At 34.4% G+C, this 24,481-nt stretch overlaps 1 protein-coding gene across 30 annotated transcripts in view; it reads left to right on the forward strand.

Annotated features, from left to right (window-relative positions):
- The window catches only part of SCAF8 (SR-related CTD associated factor 8), a 221,466-nt gene that overhangs the window by 51,423 nt on the left and 145,562 nt on the right, over positions 1-24,481 (forward strand). For 29 of the 30 annotated variants that reach the window (XR_007412756.1, XR_007412760.1, XR_007412763.1 and 26 more), the window contains 11 exons: positions 88-167; positions 1,878-1,995; positions 7,951-8,082; positions 8,343-8,455; positions 9,897-10,090; positions 13,359-13,459; positions 15,981-16,094; positions 17,578-17,734; positions 19,219-19,352; positions 21,018-21,162; positions 24,117-24,185. Coding sequence is in view for 7 of the 30 variants with exons in the window: in XM_025422600.3 (XP_025278385.1) it covers positions 88-167; positions 1,878-1,995; positions 7,951-8,082; positions 8,343-8,455; positions 9,897-10,090; positions 13,359-13,459; positions 15,981-16,094; positions 17,578-17,734; positions 19,219-19,352; positions 21,018-21,162; positions 24,117-24,185 (1,357 nt within the window). In the remaining 23 variants the exon portion in view is untranslated. The remainder of the gene's footprint in view (positions 1-87; positions 168-1,877; positions 1,996-7,950; positions 8,083-8,342; positions 8,456-9,896; positions 10,091-13,358; positions 13,460-15,980; positions 16,095-17,577; positions 17,735-19,218; positions 19,353-21,017; positions 21,163-24,116; positions 24,186-24,481) is intronic. The other variant, XM_049113858.1, reaches the window with a different exon arrangement.

Raw genomic sequence — 24,481 nt, forward strand, 5'->3', positions numbered from 1 at the left:
AATAGCACTTCTACCTTATTTTTGTGTAAAGCACTTTTAATCTTTTTCTCCTTTTTTTTTTTTTTTGTTTCCCCCTTTCTCACTTAGAAGTTGATGGATAGGTTTGATTTTGGGGAAGATTCTGAGCATAGCGAAGAACCTAAAAAGGAAATTTCAGCTTCTCAACTGTAAGAATTGTTGTTTTTCTTTATAACCATAAGTTTTTCCCATTATTATTATAAACATTGGATGGGACATTGTTTTCTGAACTACCAAGTATACTTTGAATAAATTGGGATATAATTTCAGGCTATTGAGCTCTAACATTACAGAAAGATGGTAGATTTGCTGTCTTGTTGCCTCCGTATTTATTTTGACTCCTTTCTCAGATCTTTGCAGTTAATTTGGGATATATCAAAATCCTTTATAGAAGAATTGTAGATACAGTTGTGATATTTTCTATATCTGTATTAGGCTTTAAGTTATTTAATTGTAAGAATATTTGAAATAATGGGAAAGAAGCTTGCTTCTAGTGTCAATGACCAGTTCTAGGAATTTTATCAAATTCTGGGAGTGTATCTGACTCCCAGGATTGGGATTATAGGGGATTTTATTTTTAAAGATATGTATTACATATTTTTATTTAGATTAGTGATTTTCTTTTCTTGTGGGTTTGAGAAAGGGCAAGTGGGGAAGAGGATGTTGGAGAGTGGGGGCGTGGAAGGTGGGAGGATGGAGGAAGGATGATGATGATGCCTCTGGGAATGCTATTTCAAGCAGAGGTTATTAATTTAATGTACTGGGATAATATCTTTTAAAATATATTTATGTAATGCATAAAAAGACATATATATATCCTTTTGGTAAAGAGATTTTACTTTAAAAAAAGATTTTACTTGAAAAATTAAAACTTGTATTTTAGATTATGAATTATAAAATTAGAAGAGAAACATTTGAGATCATGTAGATCAGTGTCCTGAACAATTTAAGAATCTTTTAATGGTTTTGATTGGGTATTTTTATAATGTTATAATGCCTTCTATGATGAGAAGTTAAATAATCTTTTATTACTGAATCCTGTTTGATTTACTTGATACACATTTATCCATTTTGCATTCTGAAGCAAGGAAACAAATTTGATCCATTATCTTTTGAGACATAGCCTTTCAATATTTGAAGTTAGGTATCATTCTTCCCCTTAGGTTTATTTGCTCCAGATGAAGTACACTTTTTTTCAACTGTTTCAAGACTTCTCACCATCCTGATTGCCCCTTTTGGGATGCCCTCTTTTTTGTTCATGTCTTACCTTGTGGCACCCAGAATTCCAGGTGTATTCCAGGTGTGAATTTCCCAGAGTTTAGTTAAATTATTATTTCCTCTTATCTAAGTACTGTTTCTGTTAACATACCTAATAATGTGAATGCTTTTCTAAAGAAAGCGGATTAGTTTTATAAAGTTTATGGTCAATTACAATTGTAGATTTCACATGTATTGATTGATAGACCATTTCTCCCACTATCGTATAGTTAGAGAAGGAGTTAAAGTGACAATGTTTAAATACTTTTAACTGTTTTTATATATTTAATTGAGATTTTCGTAAAGTGTGCTAATGTAAAAGATACTAATTTATATGTATTTAATAGTGTGAGACCATAATAACAGATCTTCCATCAGAGTATCTTTAACATGTTATCCATCTATTGAAAGATTGTTGAAGAGTATCTTTCTATTTTAACATATTAATGTTCTGAGGTATTCCATTTTCTGTTAATATTTAAAAAGTAAACATTGTAGTAGAGTATGTTTCATTTAATTGGCATGGGGGGTTGAAAAATCAGTTATTTTTATATTACCTTCACTGGGTTTTAAAACATATTTCTACTTGTTTTTCCTTCTAGTTCTCATGTTTCAGAATCTGTGAACAATTCCATTTTTCATCAGATAGCAGAACAACTACAACAGCAAAACCTTGAACATCTCAGACAGCAACTCCTAGAACAGCAACAGCCTCAAAAGGTTTATAACTCCATCTTGTGGTCTTTAGAATTATTGCTATCTGCATTCTATAAAATGGTGTTTCTCAAACAGTGATTTTTCTTCAATTTTATTGCTAGGAAGATCAGCCTTTTCAGAATGTTTATAGTCTTTTCTGTTATCAGAATGTGTTCTAGGTCTATAGAACCCAGAACACATACACCAGCAGTGGAAGACAGAGATTGTGTTTCAGTATTACAACTTAAAACTTCATGTACTTTTCTCTCCACTCAATTCCCTTTCAAGCAAGATCATGATGATTTTGCTTTTGTTGATGGTGATGAGGGCAAAATAGATTGCCTTTAATTAGGCTATTACTGTATGGCAGGAAGTTTACGAGTCATGATTACATTTAATGCTATGAGATATCATTGACTTCTACTGTGTCTTAGTGGAATTAAATATCCATTGCAAAACCATAAAGCTAATATATCATTAGTCTTAAGACATACTGTTATTTTATGTGTAGCTAACAATTTTTAATCACTTCAAAAGTACAATATCTCATAGAGTTAAAAAAAATCTCATAAATTACAGAGATGATTATATGTGAAGAATCATACCTTAGAATTGATAAAACATGTCAAGTTGCAAAGGCAGGGTTAATCCATTATAAAGCCTATTTTTACTCCACATGAGAAATACTTACAGGTGTAAACTGTTTAGAATATCAGTGTTTTCAAATGCCCCACAATCATACTTATTCCTAATATCCAAAATTTTTTGGCACTAAAATAATGCTACACATGTTTTTAAAGTATGAGCAATGTATTGTTAGACAAAGGATATATACAGAGATGAACAAAGAAGCATCTGGCCCTCAAGTAATCTTTTCTCTAATAGAGCACGTATATTTGTATGGACACGGCAGAATTCTAGTTTCAATTATAGAGGTACAAGTGAACGATAGTGGAAATAAGAGAGAAGAGTTACTTTAGATTTAAGGAATAGAAAACCTTAGATACTGCTGGGATCTGAACTTTTCCTTTTAAATCAAATAGTAATCATAAAGTGGACATTAATGGTATTTGCTAGGTTGGAAGTTATACCTGGAATTAGGAGAATGGAATTCTATATCTTCTTATAAAGAAACATTCTGATAGAAGTGGTTAGAGTAGGTGTAGTATTTTATGTTGTGCAGGTATATCTGCCTGAGAATTCAGGAGCTTTAAAGAAAGCATGATGTAGAATATTTGGATGTTGTTTAAAGAAAAACACAAGTAGTAAATCAGTGAAAAGAAACCGGTTGTCAGTGATGTTATAAAAAATTAGAGAGTTGTTATAGAGGCAAGGGGTAGTCATGATGGAAGAGTCTATCCAAACAAGATTTGTCCAGCTGTAAAGTTGGCAGTTTTGATTGTCCTTGTTCCAGTTTCCTTTCAGAAGGTTTAGCAGAAGCAGTAAAGTCACAGTGTAGTACTCTTAAAATTAGCACCAAATTATTGAAGTGAAAATTCCTAGAAACTTGAGAGAAGATTATTCTTTTTTCTTTTCTTTTTATTTAAATTCAATTAGCCAACATATAGTGCATCATTAGTTTCAGGTATAGAGTTCCGTAATTCCTCAGTTGCATATAACACCCAGTGCTTAGCACAGCATGCACCATCCTTAATGTCCCGTCATCTAGTTACCCCATTCCCCCGCCCACTATCCCTCCGGCAACCTTGTTTCTTTCCCATAGTTAAAGAGTCTTTCATGTTTTGCCTCCCTCTCTGATTTCTTCCCTGTTTTCCAGGGTTATTCTGTCTTAAGAATCTCACCAACCAAAGAAAAATAGAGCTCTGGGCTTAGTTAATACATTATCTCCAAAATTTTAAAGGATACAGTGATTAGATCCTTTTGAAAGAATTAGATGTTCTTAAAAGCTTTTGTTCAAAACTGAGTGTTGAAGAAAGAGAATGATGAAAACTTTTCTAATACATCAAGTAGATAGTGTTCAAAACCTATGACAAATTTCAAATTGGAAACTGTGTATCAGCAGAGTAACCATTAAATTTAATAAGTTGTATAATTGGCTCTTCCAAACCAGTTGCCTTAGTCTGTATAAAACAGGGTGAAAAAAAAAAAAAGAAAAAAAATAAAATAAAATAAAACAGGGTGAGATATGCAGAAAAATGAAGCATTTTTGTTTATCAGTGAACTCATTATGGCTGCCTAAAAGTCCTTAACAGTGTCTTAGAGAAAGGAATCTGATTGCTGGTGCCACCCTACTCATTGCAGCCCTAACCTGCATGTCAGTTGATATCTAGTATCCCTAACAATAGAAAACCTCTGTAAACAGAGCACTTCTGAGGAGCATTTCTCAGGATCTGTCATATGTAACACTTTGGTTCGGTTTTCTTTATGTCGGAGAATATAATGGAAAGAGTAGAATTGAGCATGATAAAACCTAAGATGGGTGGGTGTTAAGAGCCCTTGAGTTGCTTTAAGTGATTTGATGTCTAGGCTCATATAAATTGCGTTTCATGGTACTGAACTTGTAAGATTATATAGCCATAGCATGTGTGGATTTTAATAAAGCTTTTGACAAAGTGTTTCTTGTCACTTATACAGAAAAAAAGGGAGGAACATGGATCTATAACTGATAAAAATGTGACACTTAATGAGTGTTAATCCAACTTTGAAAGAAGTTTCTGCTAGCTACTGTTATCTTTGTCTTTTATTTTTTCAGTATTGATGGTTGACATGAGGACATCATTGAAGAAATTAGAGGTGTATACCAGGACATGTACTAAGGATGTATACCAGTGTATCAGAAAAATAGTCATTTGCCACCTGGGTCCAATGGATCCTTTTAAAATGTATTTGAAATTTAAAAAAAAAATGTATTTGAATTCATCTCACAGATTGTTTATACAAGTGAGACTAAAAGGAGTAGGGGAAAAAAACTTTATGAACTATTTTAATATACATAATTGAAATGTAGCAAACCTTTTTGTGTCAATGAAATTCAAATGACACATGTTCTTCTAGCAAAATAGAGTAGTCCAGGTTCTTGTTACAAAATACTGCAAGATAAAGTCCTTCCTATTAAGTGACTGAGTGGATGAAAAGACCCTGTTTTTGCCTTAAAGACACATTTTTCTGACATCAGTTTAGGAGTTTGGGAAATACATTTAGGGTATGGTCATCTGAAAACTCATAGTCTGATATTTCATTTAGTTATTAAATTTCACCATCATCATTAGAGTCTAAATGCTGCTCTTTGTTTTCATGTTCTATTTTGTCTAATAATTATGAAATATGTTCTTCTGTCAGTTTTCTTCTTGCCATTATGTACAGAAATGGAAAAATCTAAATATTCAACTATCAGGGAAAGCTTGAAAGTATACTACAAAGATAGTGTCTCCAATCTCATTTTAATCTTGAAATACACAGTATTTTTTGTAATGCAGTAAAACTGGATGATGATGATTCTTATTTCACTATTGAATCACCCTTCATGACAATTATATTGCTTTTTCTTTTTTTGTATTATTTTAGTCTTTCTTGAAGTAATTGGGAATAATTGATGGATAATAACAGAATAATTCTTAGGATGATGAAATAGCAAAATGTTTCAACATATAGGATAGTAAGATCTCTAAGATCCTGTAACATATCTTAGATACAGGGAAGGGTCCAGTGGACCTATCGCTAATTGCAAGATAATAGGATAAGTTTTAGTTGAATTTTTATTTTCAGTTTTTAAATATTTTCAGTTTTTAAATATTTATTTGAGAGAGAGTGTATGTGCCTGATTGCACAGGGTTGCAGGGAGGAGCAGAGGGAGAGAGAGAGAAAGTCCTAAGCAGACTCTGCTTGCATGGAGCCCAACATGGGGCTCATCTCACAACCCTGAGATTATGACCTGCACAGAAACGCATGAGTCAGATGCGTAACCAACTGCACCACCCCTGCACCCCTTAGTTGAAATTTTAAAGTAAATTTTCTCTTACTTCTTCATAAGACCTCTAAGAAAGAATAAAGGTCGTGAAATTACAGTCTTTTCAAATGGGTAAAACTCCAACAAAAAACTCAAAAACTAAAATTACAGTGGATCCTGGTGGTTATACCAAGAGTTAACCATTAAATAGAAAAATAAGGTTCAGGGATCCCTGGGTGGCGCAGCGGTTTAGCGCCTGCCTTTGGCCCAGGGCACGATCCTGGAGATCCGGGATCGAATCCCACGTCGGGCTCCCGGTGCATGGAGCCTGCTTCTCCCTCCGCCTGTGTCTCTGCCTCTCTCTCTCTCTCACTGTGTGCCTATCATAAATAAATAAAAATTTAAAAAGGAAAAGAAAAATAAGGTTCAAAAAACAAGGGTGAAAGGAATACAAAGCTTAAGATAAATGGAGAAGTAGGAAAAATATTATGCGAAGCATATATGCATACAGAATTAGGACCAAATAGACTCAGGATGGAGCTGAAAATTCCCTTTCTGTGTTAAGAATTCTATTGTTAATCTGTTTTAAAGACATAAGCCCCGAAGGACTATGCTTAAAATGTGTTTGATTTGTTTGGGAAGAACATGCTTGCTTACTGATGTTTTGGCCAGTACCGTGGTGTGTAGTAGGTGTCTCAAAGAGGTCTTTTCTACTTTAGCTCTAATTCATTTCTAAACCTTGAAAATGTTACTCGTTCTTAGAGAACCTGTTCCTTCATAAAGTAAGAGACTTGGAACAGTTCTTTAAATGCCTTTTTTGGCTCTTAATTTTTATGCCTTTTCTTTCAGATTAGATGTCGTTAGAGTAAGGATTTTTTTTTAAATGTTGCTGAAGTATAATTAATATAATAGTAAGTTTAAAGTGTACAAAATCATGATTTGATACATTTAAGTATTGCAGTAAGCTAACACTTCGATCATGTCATAAAACTATCATTTTTTTGTGGTGGGAATAGTTAAGATCTAGTCTCTTAGCAACTTTGATCTTTATAATAAATTGTTACCTGTAGTCATGATGCTGGTATCCCTTTTATAGATAGGGAGACCAAATTTCACAATTCAGTAATTTTTCCACAATCACAAAATTTGTAGCAGAAATAGTATTTTTGAGTTACTCTTCTCTGTTAATTATTACAGTAGCTCCCAGCTTTTATACTACCAGGAACTATTTTTATTAATCTTTAACATCTACAAAGATGTTTTAGGAAAGTTTGTATAGGGAGACTTTTTCATAATTAATTTTCTTATAACATCATAATACTTGCAGTTAAATCAGGTTCATACTAATAAGTATCACGTAAGTAGTGTCACTATATCAAGTTACTGTAAATCTGATCCCAGCAAAAAAAGAGGAGAGGAGATTCAAATTTCAAACAATGCTTCAGTTAGTCTTCATTACCTATCTTTTATCAGTTTTTGAAATGTATTACATACCCCAGAGTAACTTCCTAATATTTGCAGATGCCTAGAGGTGGAGGTTGAGGAAGGCCCAAATTGAGAATTGTTTTGCTAGATCATTTAATTTGATAGTGGTATTTGAGCTTTGTTTTGCCTCTATACATGTAATGTATGACTTAGTTCTTTAATATAAAACATTTTTATATTGAAAATATTATAGCATTTAATTTATAGCATTTGATAAAAAATGCTACTTGCCATTGAAATTCTAGATTCATTTAACTGAGTGCCATTATGTATTATTTATGATGCAGTCCTTTATTTTTAAAGGTACAGTGTTTATATTTTCCAAATTAGAAATTTGAAGACCTTCTTGATCTTACCGTTCTAAGATAGTCTTCTCTCCCTTTTATGTAGATATTCCATGCTCTTAAGTATAAAACTTGGATTTGTACAAAAGTATTTTAGGTGATTACATAAACAATTTAACGTGGGATTTCTATATGTGTTTGACTTCTTTTTAAAACTTTGTGATGTTTACATGTTTAAATTCTGTTGTAATAATATGCATGGTTTCTTAATAATGTTTGTGTGTTTGTATACATTCTCAATAGGCAACCCCTCAGGATAGTCAAGAGGGAACATTTGGATCAGAGCATTCCGCATCACCATCACAAGGGAGCAGTCAACAGCATTTCCTTGAACCTGAAGCAAATTTGGATGATTCTATAGATATTCAACAACAGGTAAAAAGTAAATGTTTTTCTGGGTCATAAATTTCTAAAATTAAAGAAAAATATATAATCATTTTATGTAAAGTATGTTATTTTTATGTAAAGTAATGGTAATTTCCTGTATATTTTTTCTTCACGCTTAAGCTCTATACTAATAACCATTTTACTGTTAGGCATTAATGCTACTATAGTGAATATTTTGTAAGGCAGAATTGCCAGTATATACTGAATCTCAATCAGGCATTTTGTTTGCTGTTCTTTTGGCTTTCAAGGATATGGATATAGATGAAGGACAAGATGGAGTAGAAGAGGAGATCTTTGAACAGGAAGCAAAGAAAGTGGCTGTTCGCTCAAGATCAAGAACACATTCACGATCTCGTTCAAGGTTCTACAATAATATTTAAGAGTAGCTGTGTGTGAACTTTTAAAAGTTGGTGGTTTCTTTGTATCAGGATGAAAGGAAATGTTTTTCTTAGAATGACATCTTACATTCTCCAGAGAGAAGAAATTCAGAATCTCAAAAATAGAAAAATGCCTTGTTCTCTTTTGAATTGGATATATCTGTGGCCATTTATTTGAAGAATACACATTAATTGCAGTCATATCATATAATCCCATGAATTTGGGATTATACATGATTTTAGTTAATAATATGATTACACTCAGGATATTATCGCCTCTGAAAACTGCTAAATCAAGCTATAGAGAAACAGTGTTAGAAATTCCATTAATAAAAAAAGAAATTCCATTAATTTCTTATTTTGTTTTCATCTTATAATAATACCAAAAATGATCATAAAAATAAAATTATAAGAATTGTTCCAGACATTAAGCATAGTATCAAATTATTATAAAGTGTATTCTCTGGTTTTCTTTGTGGGCTTTTCAGCATGGCTGAATCTCATAATATACTTATTCAAATTTGAGTTGAAGTTTCCTTAACCTGGTAATTCTCATGTACTTTATATACATTGTTTTTGCTACAAATTGTATTAAAACTTTAAGTCCTTAGTCTTTAATATTAATATACCCTATTTTCTGCACATGAATACCGCTAAAAATCAGAGCATTGTATGCTAGGAAAGGGGCAGTATCATCTTTGATGACCTTTCAGTCATTACTTGTTTCAAGAAGTTCTTTGTATTTACCTCTTGTAAACAAGAGCCTGTGAGTTCAGCTCTCTAAACCCATCTCATGTCAATGAGTAATCTTGCTAAAGCAATTACAGTATTAGAGCTGAAATCTTAGCAGCTTCTTTGTCTTAACACCTTATTAAGCATTTTGAAGCAGTGCAGTAGCATATGGTTGACAGAAAAAAAAAGCAATGTTTCAGTATCATCTTATATTTAAAGATGAGGCACTTTGAAAATTTTAAAAGCACCTTGAAATTTTAGAAGTTGAAAACTTACGAGAATTCTTCAGTAACTTAATGGCTCTGTTGGAAACATTCTCTATTTCCAAATTTTAAGAATACAGTATCTTTATCATCTAAGGATCTTTCTATTTTCCTTAGTCTTTCATTCCTATTCTTGACTATTGTTGGAAAATGAGTTGCCAGACACTAAAGAAAGCAAGCAAGGCCTTTACTGGATAGAATCTCATTCTCCTTGGTCTTAGTAAGAATCATTGTGGGCCTGAGCAGTACAGAGATTTGACAAAATGCATGTTTGATACTTCATTCTACTTAAACATTTTTTAAGAGGTAGCTAAATATAAGACAACCTTTTTTGTGTGTGTGTGTGTGTGTTTTTCCCCTCACCTAGAAGTGAGAAATTTGAACAGAAGAATAATATTGTTGTTAGAAGTAAAATAAGATTTTTTTGTAGATCACCAAGAAAACGAAGGTCTCGGTCACGATCTGGTTCTCGAAAGCGTAAACACAGAAAGCGATCACGCTCACGCTCAAGAGAAAGAAAGAGGAAATCATCACGTTCATACTCAAGTGAAAGGAGAGCAAGAGAAAGGGAGAAAGAACGACAGAAGAAGGGATTACCTCCAATTAGATCTAAAACATTAAGTGGTAAGTGACATATTTTTACAGAGCTTTGGTTTCAACAAATAGTAAGAAAATCATTAATTGCTAAAGTCAACTGTATTTTTAGATTAAGAAATTGGAAAGTAATTTGGTAAGTGAGTAATTTTATCCTTGATTTTTGTAAAGTGAGAGAAAAGGAAAGGGAAGAGCAGGTTTTATTAAAACACTAAGATTACTGAGAGTTGTTTCTTTTTAATGCAAATTAGAAAATACAGAACTTGACCAATAATTTATAAAGTGGGCTAGGCCTAATGTCTTCTTAATGAACACTGTGATTTCTAGTCATAGTGTTATAACCAACCAAGTCTGACCACCAGGTCTGGGGAGTAATTATTAAAGGAAGCATGTAGTGCAGCCCGGGAGGCTTCAGCGGTTTAGTGCCACCTTGAGCCCAATGCCTGATCCTGGAGACCCCAGATTGAGTCCCACATCTGGCTCCCTGCATGGAGCCTGCTTCTCCCTCTGCCTCTCTCTCTCTCTCTCTCTCTCTCTCTCTTTCTCTCTTTATCTCTTTCTCTGTGTGTCTCTCATGAATTAAAAAAAAAAATCTTTAAAAAAAAAAAAAAAAAGCCTGTAAATTTTAAAGCTAATTATAAACTTACTGGATCAGAACCAAGGGAGAGATTCCCATTGTACAAACTTTCCCTCCTTTATATGTTAATATGTAATGTATAATTAGAACAAATTTGGTAGTAGTGAGAGTTTGAGGAGAGTTCACTTGGTAGAAATGTGAGTTGTAATTAGTGCCAGATTCTTCTTGAAGGATTCCTACTGCGTTAGGATTTTTAAAATGAACAGGCTGCAGATGGGTAAAGTACATAAAATGGAGCAATTTTCATTCTTTGCCAAGAGCTGAACACCAATCAGGTTGTCTGATTTCTGAAGGTCTCCAAATAAATTCTTTCTGCCATGGAGATAGATAAATAATTGGTATAACTTATACTGCTGAGTCATCCTGGAAATCCAGACTTATATTTAAAGGCAACATCCAACTTACTACTAAGTTCTGGCAATTTCAGCAATCTGTAGCTATCTTGCCAGAATCTTACCTGATTATGAGAGCCAGTGTTAATTCAGTAATGTTGATATTCCTAACTCTGAAAATTTCTGTTTATCCCCTCAGGATTGAAAGACCAAATTCAAACATTTTAGTGCTATTTGATAAATAACATCAAAGGTCTGACCATAAATTATCTGCTTGCATCCCCTCCCATGATTATTGTTAGGACATTCAGAATCACCGGTTTAGCATAGGGCTTTTATGGAGTCTTTTCCATCAGTTCCTCACTTTACTTGTCATATTATAGCTGCCACCATTTATGTAGTTACTGACCATGGAATGTATTTTTTATTGGTATGGTTTTTTTCCATGAGTAAAAGTGTAAAAAAGAAAATTCAGAAAGCACATAAGAAAATAGAGTGAAAAGTGTATCTCTCATTTTTTACCTCAAAACTTTCTTACTCCAAAACAGTATCAATTTTATGTGGCCCCAACACATTTTAAACACATACAGTAGTATGTCCCTACCATTGGTCCTTTGAACACAAGAGTATTCATGAATAGTTCAGTGGATATGAAACATCAACAAGCAGTAATATTCTAGGAATCAGTGTCCTCTCCTTATGGGATGGGGGAGAGTCATTATTGTTTTCTAGGTTTAAAAAAAATCTGTGGGAAAAATTTGTAGAGCGACTACCTTGAAAAACAATAGAGGAAACATGGGATGTATTTCAGGAAGATTAAAGCAGCTGTGATGTAGTAGATTAATGAAGCGATGGGAACTATTCTGTGAAAGAGGTCTAGAAATTTGCTGAGGGTTTGTGATAGGTTGAATAATAGTCCTTCAAAGATGTTCATAGCCAAATTATTGGAACTTGTATCTGTGTTACCTCACGTGGTATGATCGATCAGGGATGGGAAGATTTAACTTGAGTTATCTAGAAGGGCTCAGTGTAATCCCCGGGTCCTTATAAGAGGAAAACAAGAAGGTTCGAGAGAAAAGGTGATGTGTGGATGGAAGGAGAAAGACTCCACTTGGCTTTGAAGATGGAAGTCGGAATCATGAGTCAAGGAATGCAGATAATTTGTCAAGGAAACAAATTCTCCCCAGGGGTGTCCAGAAAGAATGTAGGCTTTTGTTGACCCATTTTAGACCTTCACAACTTTAAGAGAATACATTTTTGTATTTGAAGCTACTCATCGGAGGTATTTTGTTACAGCAAGAGCATAAAACGAATATATTGCTTCTTGAGACTTTAGTTGAATATTAAATTATGTGTACGTAGGGTGAGACTCTGTGAGGCAAAGAACAAGTAGGGTAAGAACATTACCAGAGAATCTGTTAGCTGAATGATTCCTAAAAGCTAGCACAGGTCTGGAAGACCTTAGAGTTCAAACCAGGTGGAATAGAGACCTGGTTGAAAACCTTCATTTAGTAGAGATCTTGTAATAGTTGCTAGTGTTGGGCTAAATTAGCTCTAGAGTAAAACCTGCTTTAGGTTTACCCCATAATAGATAAAAGATCATCCATCTAAAGACTGGAAACTTTGTCTTTAAAAATGACAGTAATGTAAATCTAAATATTAAAACTCCTCAAATATATCAGCTGTTGTAAATCTTTCACAAGTGTCTTCAGGAAAAGGAAATTTTCATGGAGGCATGAATGGTACAGCTTAAAGTAGGCAAGATGTCTTATGTGTAGCTCTGTTTCTTAAAAAGAAGTGCTTCCCACAGTTTAAATATCTTTTAAGTTTTTCATAACAAGTTAATTCAGCCTTTTCCCCATTTGTATCTCTGTACAAATTATTTCCTTAAGGATAAGGTGCTGTTTTTAGATTTAACAGTTGGTAGGAAGAAACATTGACTTAATCATTCCAGCACAGAAAGATTAAAGGTGAAAGGTAGGATTGCAGTGAAGTGTTTTTGTGACCTTGTTGCATATTAGAATTACCTACAGAATTTTAAAACTCCCAAGTCTCAGTCTATCATACCCCATAACCCTTCATCTTTTAGAGTAAGACCCAGGTATCCATGGATGATTAAAATGTTCATCCAGGCTTGAAAACACATAATAGATGTGGATGGATAACTGGAATTTTTGTTCATTTTAAGCATAACAGATAAAAATGGCATTAAGTTTTTTAAATATCTGTCTTAAATTTTATTATTGTTAATAGTGCTTTTTCTTCAGCTGCTTGAAAGAAGTAGCTTTGTCTGTGTGATTTAGGTCATTTGTCTTTTATGTCTTGACAGTATGTAGTACTACTTTGTGGGTTGGTCAGGTGGATAAGAAGGCAACTCAGCAAGATTTAACCAATCTGTTTGAAGAGTTTGGACAAATTGAATCCATTAATGTAAGTATCCCTTCTTATATAAGAATTTAAGGTTAACAATAATATATAGAGGATTTTCACTTATACAAAAGAATCACTTTGGTTCCTAATTAGCCCCACAGTATCTGCCTTTAATAACTCACATCTTTATAAGGATTATTTTATTTTAATCATTTCTGTGTTTATTTCTGCTGCTATTTATCTCCCTAATTAATTTTTCTTTTTTAATGGAATTCTAACAAAATGTTCTTAAGGCTTTTGTTGCAGTGTAGTTGGCCCTTGGTTCCTTAAGTCATGAAATGTTTGGGTTAATAGGAACCCTATCTGTGATCTAATTTAATTCCATCCCCTCCCCTTTTTTTTTATAATGAAAATGAGGAAACTGAGTCCCACAGAATTGTAGTCACCTCCATGGAGCACTTAGGTGGTAGTGGAGACCCAATTGGACTTGGGATCGAAGTCTTTTACAAGCACCCTCCCTCGTCTCCCCATCTCTCCCTCTCAAAGCAAACCTGAGGCAGGAAAACCTATGTGGGCACAGCACCCCAGTAATGTGAAACAACTGGCACTCCTCAACTTGATTTTTTTTTCAGTACTTTTTGCTCCACCCAGTCTCTTTCTTTGAATATTTTCTTCTTCCCAAAGATCTGCCGTTTTTCCTTGGGGCTAATACTAAGTAATGGAATGTTTTATAGCAATTTATTTGTTTGAGGAGCCTTCTAATTTGTTAGCTCTCTGATTTTATTCACTGTTATTATACTTCTATGTCTGTTAGACCTTTTATCATTATTTACCGGGAAATTGGCTGATTTTCCTTTCTAGTCTTAGATCCTAACATTCCTTAAATTAAATGACCAAACTTGGCTTTTCCTTATGAAAACACTCTTCATATGAAATGTTTGAGCATTTCGTATACTACTTTCAACTATATATGATCTCATTGGAACCTCACAAGAAGCTGGTTAAGTAATTCCCATTGTTTATTTTATCAGTGAGGAGACTAAGTGATTTGCCTGAGTTGCACAGACAGTAAATAGATGATTGGTTGAGGGTTTCAACTTAGAGGAGTCCTGTTTCTTTTTCTACACTGTGAATGTTTTAGGCTTTTCTTATTACTCTCTTTTCTTTTTAAATTTCACCTATCAAAACATAATTATCTGCTGGAGTCCTTAATCATATAACCTCTAATTTTTTTTTTTAACATTTTATTTGTTTGAAAGAGCAGGGGGAGGTGGGAAGGGAAAGAGTAGAAGGAAAGAGAAGCAGACTTCTGCTGAGCAGGGATCCCTATGCAGGTTTTGTTCCTGGGACTCCAGGGTCATGATGTCAGCCAAAGGTAGAAGCTTAACTGACTGAGGCACCTACACACCCCTAACCTCTGGATTTTTTTTTTAGTTTTCTTCTAGCTGAGGTGTTAGAAATGTGTTGACACTTGAAAGAATATGGATGCCCAAGACCCCTAGATTCTTATCAGAATGCCACAATTTATAAGGTGATTCTAATGCAAAGTCAGGAATCATTGCTCAGAATGGATCCTGAATCCAAGTAGCATTTAGATCGTCATTACTTGTGACATTTATAGTCTTGCTTGTTCCGTAGTCATTTGGGCATTAGTTTGCCTTATCTTCTTCCCTCTTGCGTATTAACTTTTAGGAGCGTCGTACTTATGAATTATAGGCACTGAGTAATTTTGTGAATTGAAGTGTATTGAATGGCTAATGATAAAATCTAGGATTTGAAAATTTGATGGAAAATTTATAAACTTTTCACTTAGTCTTGGGGGAGTTTGAGGACTGAGTAAAAAAAAGTCTGTTCGATTTAGCACTTAGTAGGTCATTAATGAGCTTGAAGAAAAATTTTCAGTGCATTGATAGAGTTAGGCCTATCTTGCAAAAGAGGAAGAAGTTTCTAAGGGGTTTAGATAGATTTCTTTTTTGAGAAGTTTGGTATTAAGTTTAGAAAGTAGCTCGAAGTGAACTCAGTGAAATTAAAAACACTAAGTCTGTTTTCTTTTTCTTGTGTTAAAACTTTTGTCCAGAAGCACTTGGGCAAAATTAAGTTTTATACAACTGACAAGTTTTACCATTTGTTTTAAATTGTAGATCTTATATTAGGGATAAGATACTTCTCCCAAACAAAAAAAAATCTTTCTCCGTATGCCACTTGGAAATATTGAAATACTTTCAATTTTTTAATATTGTATGCTTTCACATATGTTGGCCATACAATACTGTTTTCTTTTTATCTGGTGGTATCATTTACATGTCATTTTACTTTTTTTTTGTTTTAGGAATACTTTGATTGACATCTGATACTCAAGATTTTGTTCATGTTATGACTTAGAGTGAGACCCAACTAGGTTTTTTTAATTCTTTTAAAACTAAGTAGTCATTTGTACATGGATTATACCAATAAGCAGCCAAAGGAAGAGAAGGGAAAAACTATTCAGTCTTAGTAGTCAGTGATCTGTTTCATTAAACCATAAATGTCAGAATGAATACCTTATTTTTACCCTTTCTAAAGAAAAAAATTTTTTTAATAGATGATTCCTCCCAGGGGCTGTGCTTACGTCTGCATGGTTCATCGACAAGATGCTTTTCGGGCTCTTCAGAAACTTAGTTCCGGATCATATAAAATTGGGTCCAAGGTCATTAAGGTGAGATTGGAGGGGAGGAATCCATGCTCTTGTTTTATTGGATTATTAAAATGTTCCTATAATTGATTCATCATCTTTTTTAATGTTATGGAAAAACTTCTAGAAAAGTTTATTATTTCAGTATTGTTGAGTTTTCTTTCTTTCTTTCTTTCTTTTTTTTTTTTTTTTTTTTGATGAGTTTTTATTTTTAAGTAATCACTCAACGTGGGGCTCAAACCTATAACCCTGAGATCAAAAGTCACACGATTCACCAACTGAGCCAACCAGACATCCCAGCAATTTTATCTTTCATTCACTTCTAACTCCCAATGCTTCCTATTCATACCTCTTAATTATATAATTATTATTTTCTCCTTTTTAACATCTTGTATTATACAACCAAGGCCACTGTGAAGGGTTTATTAATAAGTATATTTTGTTTTCCTCTTAAACTGAGTGTTTATTGTATATTTTTTCATTTTTACTCCATGTGACTAAATTTACATTTTATTTCTGCTACTTGAAGAAATTTATTCCATCAGTTTCTGCAACTGAGTTAAAAACTTAAAAATTGGGCAGCCCCGGTGGCTAAGCGGTTTAGCGCCACCTTCAGCCCGGGCATGATCCTGGAAACCTAGGATCGAGTCCCACGTTGGGCTCCCTGCGTGGAGCCTGCTCTTCCCTCAGCCTGTGTCTCTGCCTCTCTCTCTCTCTCTGTGTCTCTCATGAATAAATAAATAAAATCTTTAAAAAAAAAAACTTAAAAATTACTTTCAAGGTTAATATGTATGTGCTTTGTCATCTCATGGCAGAAAGCTTCCTCTGTGTAAAGTGTCTTCTGGACTACCAAGGATTTGTTTAAATTATGATAACTGTTCTAATTATTGCTAGTGTAATTATTATTAACTAATTATTGCTATCACATTTTTATGGTGAAAGTAGATTTGGATTGTTTCCGGAAATGTGCTTGGGATTTTTTTTGTTTGTTTGTTTTAGTAAGAACTGGAAATAAATCCTGTGGTATAAATGCCATTGCTGTCTAATGCAGGCTTTATTTTAAAAACAAAACAAAAAGAAAAAAATACATGGAAAAACTTCTTGGCTGCTATTATTTTTCTTTTTCTTTTCTTTTTTTTTTTTTAAGATTTTATTTATTCATAAGAGACACAGAGAGAGAGGCAAAGACGTAGGCAGAGGGAGCAGCAGGCTCCATGCAGGGAGTCCAATGTGGGACTCAATCCTGGGACTCCAGGATCATGCCCTGAGCCAAAGGCACGTGCTCAACTGCTGGGCCACCCAGGCATCCCTCCTATTTTTCTAACATTCAGTTGCTTGTCCAACTACTTTTCTTTATGTTTACATTGTTTACGTATAATTTTCTAGCATCCAGTTGCTTGTCCAACTTCTTTATGTGTTTACATTGTTTACAATATAATTTTGAGCGTTTTCCTTGTTTTCACAGTATAGCTGAGCTTTCTTTTTTTTCCCTCTTCATTCCTGATAGATTGCTTGGGCTTTAAACAAAGGTGTAAAAACAGAATATAAACAATTCTGGGATGTGGATCTTGGAGTTACATATATACCGTGGGAAAAAGTTAAAGTGGATGATTTGGAAGGTTTTGCAGAAGGAGGCATGATTGACCAGGAAACTGTAAATACTGGTAAGAACACTAAGGGTAGTTTTGTTTAAAAAAGTATGCTTAAAAGATTGTAATTGATAAGAGTTGTGCATGATAAGGTGAGTTGTACTTATTTTATTTCCTGGATTCCACCCCCCAAAAAGAGAAAAAAAACTGAAACACTGCTATTTCCAGATTACATGCTTAATGTGTCTTATTTCCTAAGTGTCACAATATATAGTATTTAGAAGTCTGTTAATGTAGCATTTTTCCTGTTATTTATTTATTTATTTGTTTGTTTGTTTATTTATAAAGATTTTATTTATTTATTCATGAGAGAGAGAGAGAGAGAGGCAAAGACACAGGCAGAGGGAGAAGCAGGCTCCATGCAGGGAACCTGACATGGGACTTGATCCCTCATCTTAAGGATCACGCCCTGGGCTGAAGGTGGTGCTAAACTGCTGAGCCACCCGGCGTGCCCCCTGTATGTTTTTTAAAACAAGTTTTACTCCTTTAGAAAAAGTTGTGTATGTGGAGGTATGTAACCCAAGTTAGAGTAATTACAAGTATGCAAGAAGGAAATAACAATATAGTGGTATTTGCTGTCTTCCTTGAATTTAAATAATAACTAGGGACTTAAGTTTCTTTGAAGAACTTCCTTGATTATTTTGATTAGTATCCATGTTGAGAATGGCAGGAATAGAATCTTAGAGAGCTATAGTTCCTATTCATGCAATTCTAGAATGCTTATAACCAAATGATCTTAGGTTGATAAATTATAAGAAGAGAAAGCAGGGAAAAGGGAGAGAGATCAGCAGTATGGGTGTGGAGCTATTGCAGTTTTACATGAAAAAAATCTAATGGAGAGAATAATATTTAAAGGAGTGAGAAGTGCAGCTATCTGGAGAAAGAGCATTCTATGCAGAGGAATAGTATGTGCCAAGTCTATTCAAAAATTGTGAGACCAGTGTGGTTTGAACAAAGTTAGTGAGGAATGAATTGTTGAAGATAAAAGTCAGAGATATGTACAGAGTCATATAAAGTCTTGTTTAGTCATTATAATGACTTTGATCTTCACTCTGAGAGAGATGGAAAACCATTGGAGGAACCTTGGGAGCTTCTTTTATTTTTGCATAGCTGTGTTTTCAGAAAGATATTTCTTTATTGAGTTAATAACCTTCCTTGTCGGTCTCCCTTTGTACTTTGGGACATAATATAGAATAAGATTGGATCTTCTTATATCAGATAGCTTTTGAGATGTATATCTATTCTATCCTCCTAATTGTTTCCTCTAAATATTTTAGTATCTTTCATTTTTGTCTCGCTTCATGCTTCTTTGGACTCCTTGGTTTCTCATCAGACTTAACTGGGCAAAGCCTAGGTTGGCATCTATAGTTGTGGACACATCTTAAAGATGTGCCAAGGTAGATGAATAGATGAAGGATGTAGAGATGAAGTAAACATATACATAGAAATAAAACTTTTGCAGCCATCCAGAGGAAATCAATTTCAAATGTTTTGTTTAGAGTGGGAAACTGTGAAAAGCTCGGAACCTGTTAAAGAGACAGTCCAGACAACTCAGAGCCCAACTCCGGTTGAAAAGGAGACAGTGGTCACAACCCAGGCAGAGGTTTTTCCTCCACCTGTTGCCATGTTACAGGTTAGTAGTGGATCTTTTGTTATTGTTAACATGTTGTCTTACATTTCTGTTTTCACTCATGTATTTACTTCATAAAGCTTGGAGGAAAAGTTATTGAAAATAGAATAAATACAAGTTTAGTCAAATAATTTTGGAGAAAAAACTATTTTTAAGAAATGGTGTCATTTATATTTAAATGTTTTTATGTATTGCACAAATATTTATCGATGGTCTGCTTCTATGACATTCACTGTTCTAGGCACCTGGGATAAGGATACATCAGTGGAAAGAAAACCACACAAACTTTTGCAGCTTTTGTTTTCAATAGGGGAGACAGGAAGTGCAAAATAAGTAAGTTCGTAAGATACTATGGAAAGAAAAAGGAGTATGAGGGTTTTCAGGAGTGCTTGGATGAGTGCTTATGATTGTAAATAAAATGGTCAGAGCAGACAGTAGAATATGACATTTGAGCAACAACTTAAAAGTTGCTGAGGGAATTAACCATGTGGCTACCTGGGGGAGAATTCTCTAGGCAGAGGGTGCAGCCAGTGCAAAAGTCCTAGGCCAGGCAAGTATTTGATGTGTTCCAGGAATAACAAGTGGGCTAGAAGTGAAGGGAATGAGAGGCAGCTTAGTAGAAGGGAGAGTTTTAGAAGGACTTTGATTTTCACTCTGAGATGGGACACAGAGGATTTTGAAGAAAGGAGTGATTTGATCTGGCTTTAATGGTTTTAAAAGATCAGGTTTTAAAGGATTGCATGGCTACTATTTTAAGAATAGACTACTGGGCGTTAATTCAGGGAAACTAGTGAAGAGATAGTTGTAGCAGTCCAGATGAGAGCTAATGGTGGCTCAGACTAGACTGATGACAGTGGAGAGAAGAGGAAGTGGTTAGATAATGAGGGGTACTCTGATTGTGTGTCCAGTAAGATATTGTGGCAGGATGAGACTTGAGTTGTGAGAAAGCGAAGAGCCAAGATTTTTGGTGTGAGAAATTGGAAAGATGAAGCTATCCTTATTTGAGAATGGGAAAGACATTTGGGAGTTCTCTGTTTTGCACATATGCAGTTTGGAGCGTCTTTCAGACAATGAAATTGAGGTGTTTAATAGATTATTGATAATATGTGAAATTTAGGAAAGAGATACACCCATAGTACAAGTGAATACTTGGGAATTATTCCTAGGATGGTAAAAAATATTGATGTTTAGAGTAGAAAATAAACTTAGGAGAAACTGAAGTCATTTTGAAACTGTTACTGACATGCTTCACAGTGATTAGTTTACATACCATAGCTGGGTATTATAAACTTAGTGGGAGGTGGCAGTTTAAAATTGATCATGATAATAACTATTCAAGTAGGTGCTCATTAGTTTGTATCACTTAAATCTAAGATAGATTTTAGTCTCCATGTATACTATCTGTTGAATAGTACTTCCTTGCTTTTACTAAACCCAAGTTAGAGTAATTACAAGTATGCAAGAAGGAAAATAACAAAACAATATAGTGGTATTTGCTGTCTTCCTTAGAAAGAAATAGAAATTATTTACCTTTAGTTGTTCCAAGATTTAATCATTGCTGATGGATAAAGTGATTTATAGAAATTATTTACCTTTAGTTGTTCCAAGATTTAATCATTGCTGATGGATAAAGTGATTTATGGACTTTTTATTTTTTATCCACAAAAGATTCCAGTAGCGCCAGCTGTGCCTGCAGTTAGTTTAGTCCCACCAGCATTTCCTGTCTCCATGCCAGTTCCTCCTCCTGGATTCAGTCCAATCCCTCCACCTCCTTTTCTGAGAGCAAGTTTTAACCCTTCACAACCACCTCCTGGTAAGGAATCTTCTTTTTTTTTTTTTTTTTTTTTAAGATTTTATTTATTTATTTATTCGAGATAGAGCACGAGGGGTGGGGAGCTGCAGAGGGAGAGGGAGAGGCAGACTCCCTACTGAACAGGGAGCCTGACGAGGTGGGGCTCTATCCCAGGACCCCCAAGATCATGACCTGAGCTGAAGGCAGACACTTCACTGACTGAGCCACCCAGGTGCCCCAGTAATTTTCATATTACTATATATGCTCTACTTAGAATATCAGTCAGTTATTCATTCATTTAAAAAACTTTTTTTTTTAATTTTTATTTATTTATGATAGAGAGAGAGAGAGAGAGAGAGAGGCAGAGACATAGGCAGAGGGAGAAGCAGGCTCCATGCACCGGGAGCCCGACGTGGGATTCGATCCCGGGTCTCCAGGATCGTGCCCTGGGCCAAAGGCAGGCGCCAAACTGCTGTGCCACCCAGGGATCCCCTTTTTTTTTTTTTTTTTTTTAATTTATTTTCCTTAAGTAAGCCCTATACCCAGCGTGGGGCTTGAACTCATGACTGCAAGATCAGGTCACATACTCTACCTACTTAGCCAGCCAGGTGTCTTACAATATCATTTAAATGGTTATTTTTCCAGGTTAAAATGCTGTAGAGCATTAATTCTCAAACCTTGGCATGTGTAGGGATCACTTGGAGGGCATGTTAAAGCAAAGCGTGCTGGGCCTGGCCTCCTTTTGTTTTACTAAGACTGAGATATGGGGTAAGACAAGTATATTTCTAACAAGTTCCCAGTTGATGCAGATGGTTGAAGGATCAGCACGGAGAAAAAAAAATGGAATTCTTTTAAAGCATTGAAATACTTTCAAAATAATTTAAAATTTATGTTGAATTTTTCATATCAGAATTATCTATAGTTACCACCCATTCATTGGAAGTTTGCATTAAGTTATATAGATTGTTTCTCCTAAAAAATCATGGTTTTCATTTTGATTTTAGAAATTATAAATTATAATTTAAAATGCAAATTGAATTTGTAATATTTATTTTGACCTTACAAATTTTTGATAAAAGTTCCTGGAGTCAGCATTTCTAATTTAGAAACTGTAGATTACTTAACACACAAATATAAATAATAGCTTATATAGCTTAGAGATAGAGCTTTTAATATTAGACCTTGGAGTAGAAGAATGAGGAAGAGGCACAAGGGATCAAATGATATACTTGTTTTTCAAAGCTATTTTTATCTTTCTTTGAACTTCATGAACTCCTTGCATAATTTGAAATTGATGCAGCTCTTACAAGAATTTTATCTTTTTTCTTTGTTAAAGATTAGAAAATTATTCTTGTTGAATATTTTCTGTATTTGGAATCTGAGTTAAAATTATTTTTCCCAGAAGGTAATTTTTTTTTAGATTTATTTATTTTAGAGAGGGGCAGAGGCAAAGGAAGAAGGAGAAGATGAAGAGAGAGTCTCAGGACTCTCCGCATGGAGCACTGAGTTGGATGTAGGGCTTAATCGCACAACCCTGAGATCATGACCTGAGCCAAAACCAAGGGTCTGTTGCTATAACCAACCGTGCCACCCAGCAGCCTTTCAGAAGATAATTTTAAAGGATTATTTTAAAAACATACCACATAGAATTTGTAAAGTCATTGTCTAGCATTCATTTGTTGGAAATCAGGAAATCACATATCTTTATTTTTAGCTATTTGTTTTTGGGGTTTTTTTTTGTTTTAATTTTTAAGATTTTATTTGGGGCTGGGGAAAAGGCAGAGGGAGAGAATCTTCAAGCAGACTCTGCCTAGTATGGAGTCCGATGTGAGGCTCAGTCTCACAACCCATGAGAACATGACCTGAGCCAAAACCAAAAGTCATGTGCTTAACTGACTGAGCCACCCAGGTGCCCCATTAGCCACTGTTTTTCTAATTGAATTGAATGGTAGCTTTATATCTTAAAAATATAAGGAAACAGGTTTATATTTTGATCGTTTGACATTTAAAAATATTAAACAGTCAGTATTAAAGGTTTATTTTACTGTTCAAAACATAATGTAGTAACTAACATCCAAGGTTAATGAAAATATTTTAATCTAGTAGATAAACAGCATATATATCAAAGAAATACAATAGCACATTTTGCAGATGACATTATTGCGTATAGTGTTATCAACAGTTTGAAATACAATATTTAACTCCCCATGCAGTCATTGTGCTAACATGAAACAGGTTGCCTAGCTTGTATTAATCTTTGATTTTAGAGCATCATAGAGAGTGCCGCAGGACTTAGACAAATGAGCAAATAAATAGAATGTGATCATGATAAAGATTTCTTTGCTTCACTTAGCTTACTAAGCTAAGGATCAAATACAAGGTAGTGTTTGTAAAAGTGATTTTTAGAAATGTTTGTTTGTTTGTTTGTTTAGAGAGAGAAGTGAGAAGTGTGCCAGTGAGTCAGGGAGGAACAGAGGAAGAGAGAATCTTAAGCAGACTCCCTGCTGAGTCTAGAGCTAGACCCAAGGCTTGATCCCACCACCCTAATAAGATCATGAGACTTATTATGAAGTCAGAAACAGCCAGCCACCCAACCAGCTGAACCACCCAGGTGCCCCTAAAAGTGATTTTTTTTTTTTTTTAAAGATTTTATTTATTTATTCATGATAGTCACAGAGAGAGAGAGAGAGAGAGAGGCAGAGACACAGGCAGAGGGAGAAGCGGGCTCCATGCACCGGGAGCCCGACGTGGGATTCGATCCCGGGTCTCCAGGATCGCGCCCTGGGCCAAAGGCAGGCGCCAAACCGCTGCGCCACCCAGGGATCCCAAAGTGATTTTTTTTTAATAGAAAATGTATTCACAAATATGAGGCCATAGTAATGGAAGACTTTTAAGAATGTAGAATTTCATTTATAGCTATTGAAATCTTTGAATTTAACTCTTAAGCTATTTTACTTTTGGTCTCCCCGCCGTAGGTTTCATGCCACCTCCAGTTCCACCACCTGTTGTACCACCACCTACTATTCCACCAGTAGTACCAACATGTGAGTTTTCTACTTTGGGAGTTTTCTTTTTCTTTTCTTTCTTTTTTTTTTTTTTTTTTTTTTATTAACCTGTTGATTCTCATTCTTATGAATTTTTAATTTTTTAAGTTTTAATTTTTTAAGTTTTAGGCAAATACTTATTTTGTTAAGTGATTTCTAAAAAATTAACATAATTATATGATAGTCATTCTATATTCATATTTGTTCTGTTGTCTCAAAATGTTATTTAAAATTGGTTTTAGTCAAAATTCAAAGAAGAGTCTCTGGGTCATCTGTGAGGTTGGTTTGTGTGTGTA

The sequence above is a fragment of the Canis lupus genome, chromosome 1 (genome assembly GCF_003254725.2).
Source record: "Canis lupus dingo isolate Sandy chromosome 1, ASM325472v2, whole genome shotgun sequence".
Lineage (NCBI taxonomy): Eukaryota > Metazoa > Chordata > Mammalia > Carnivora > Canidae > Canis > Canis lupus.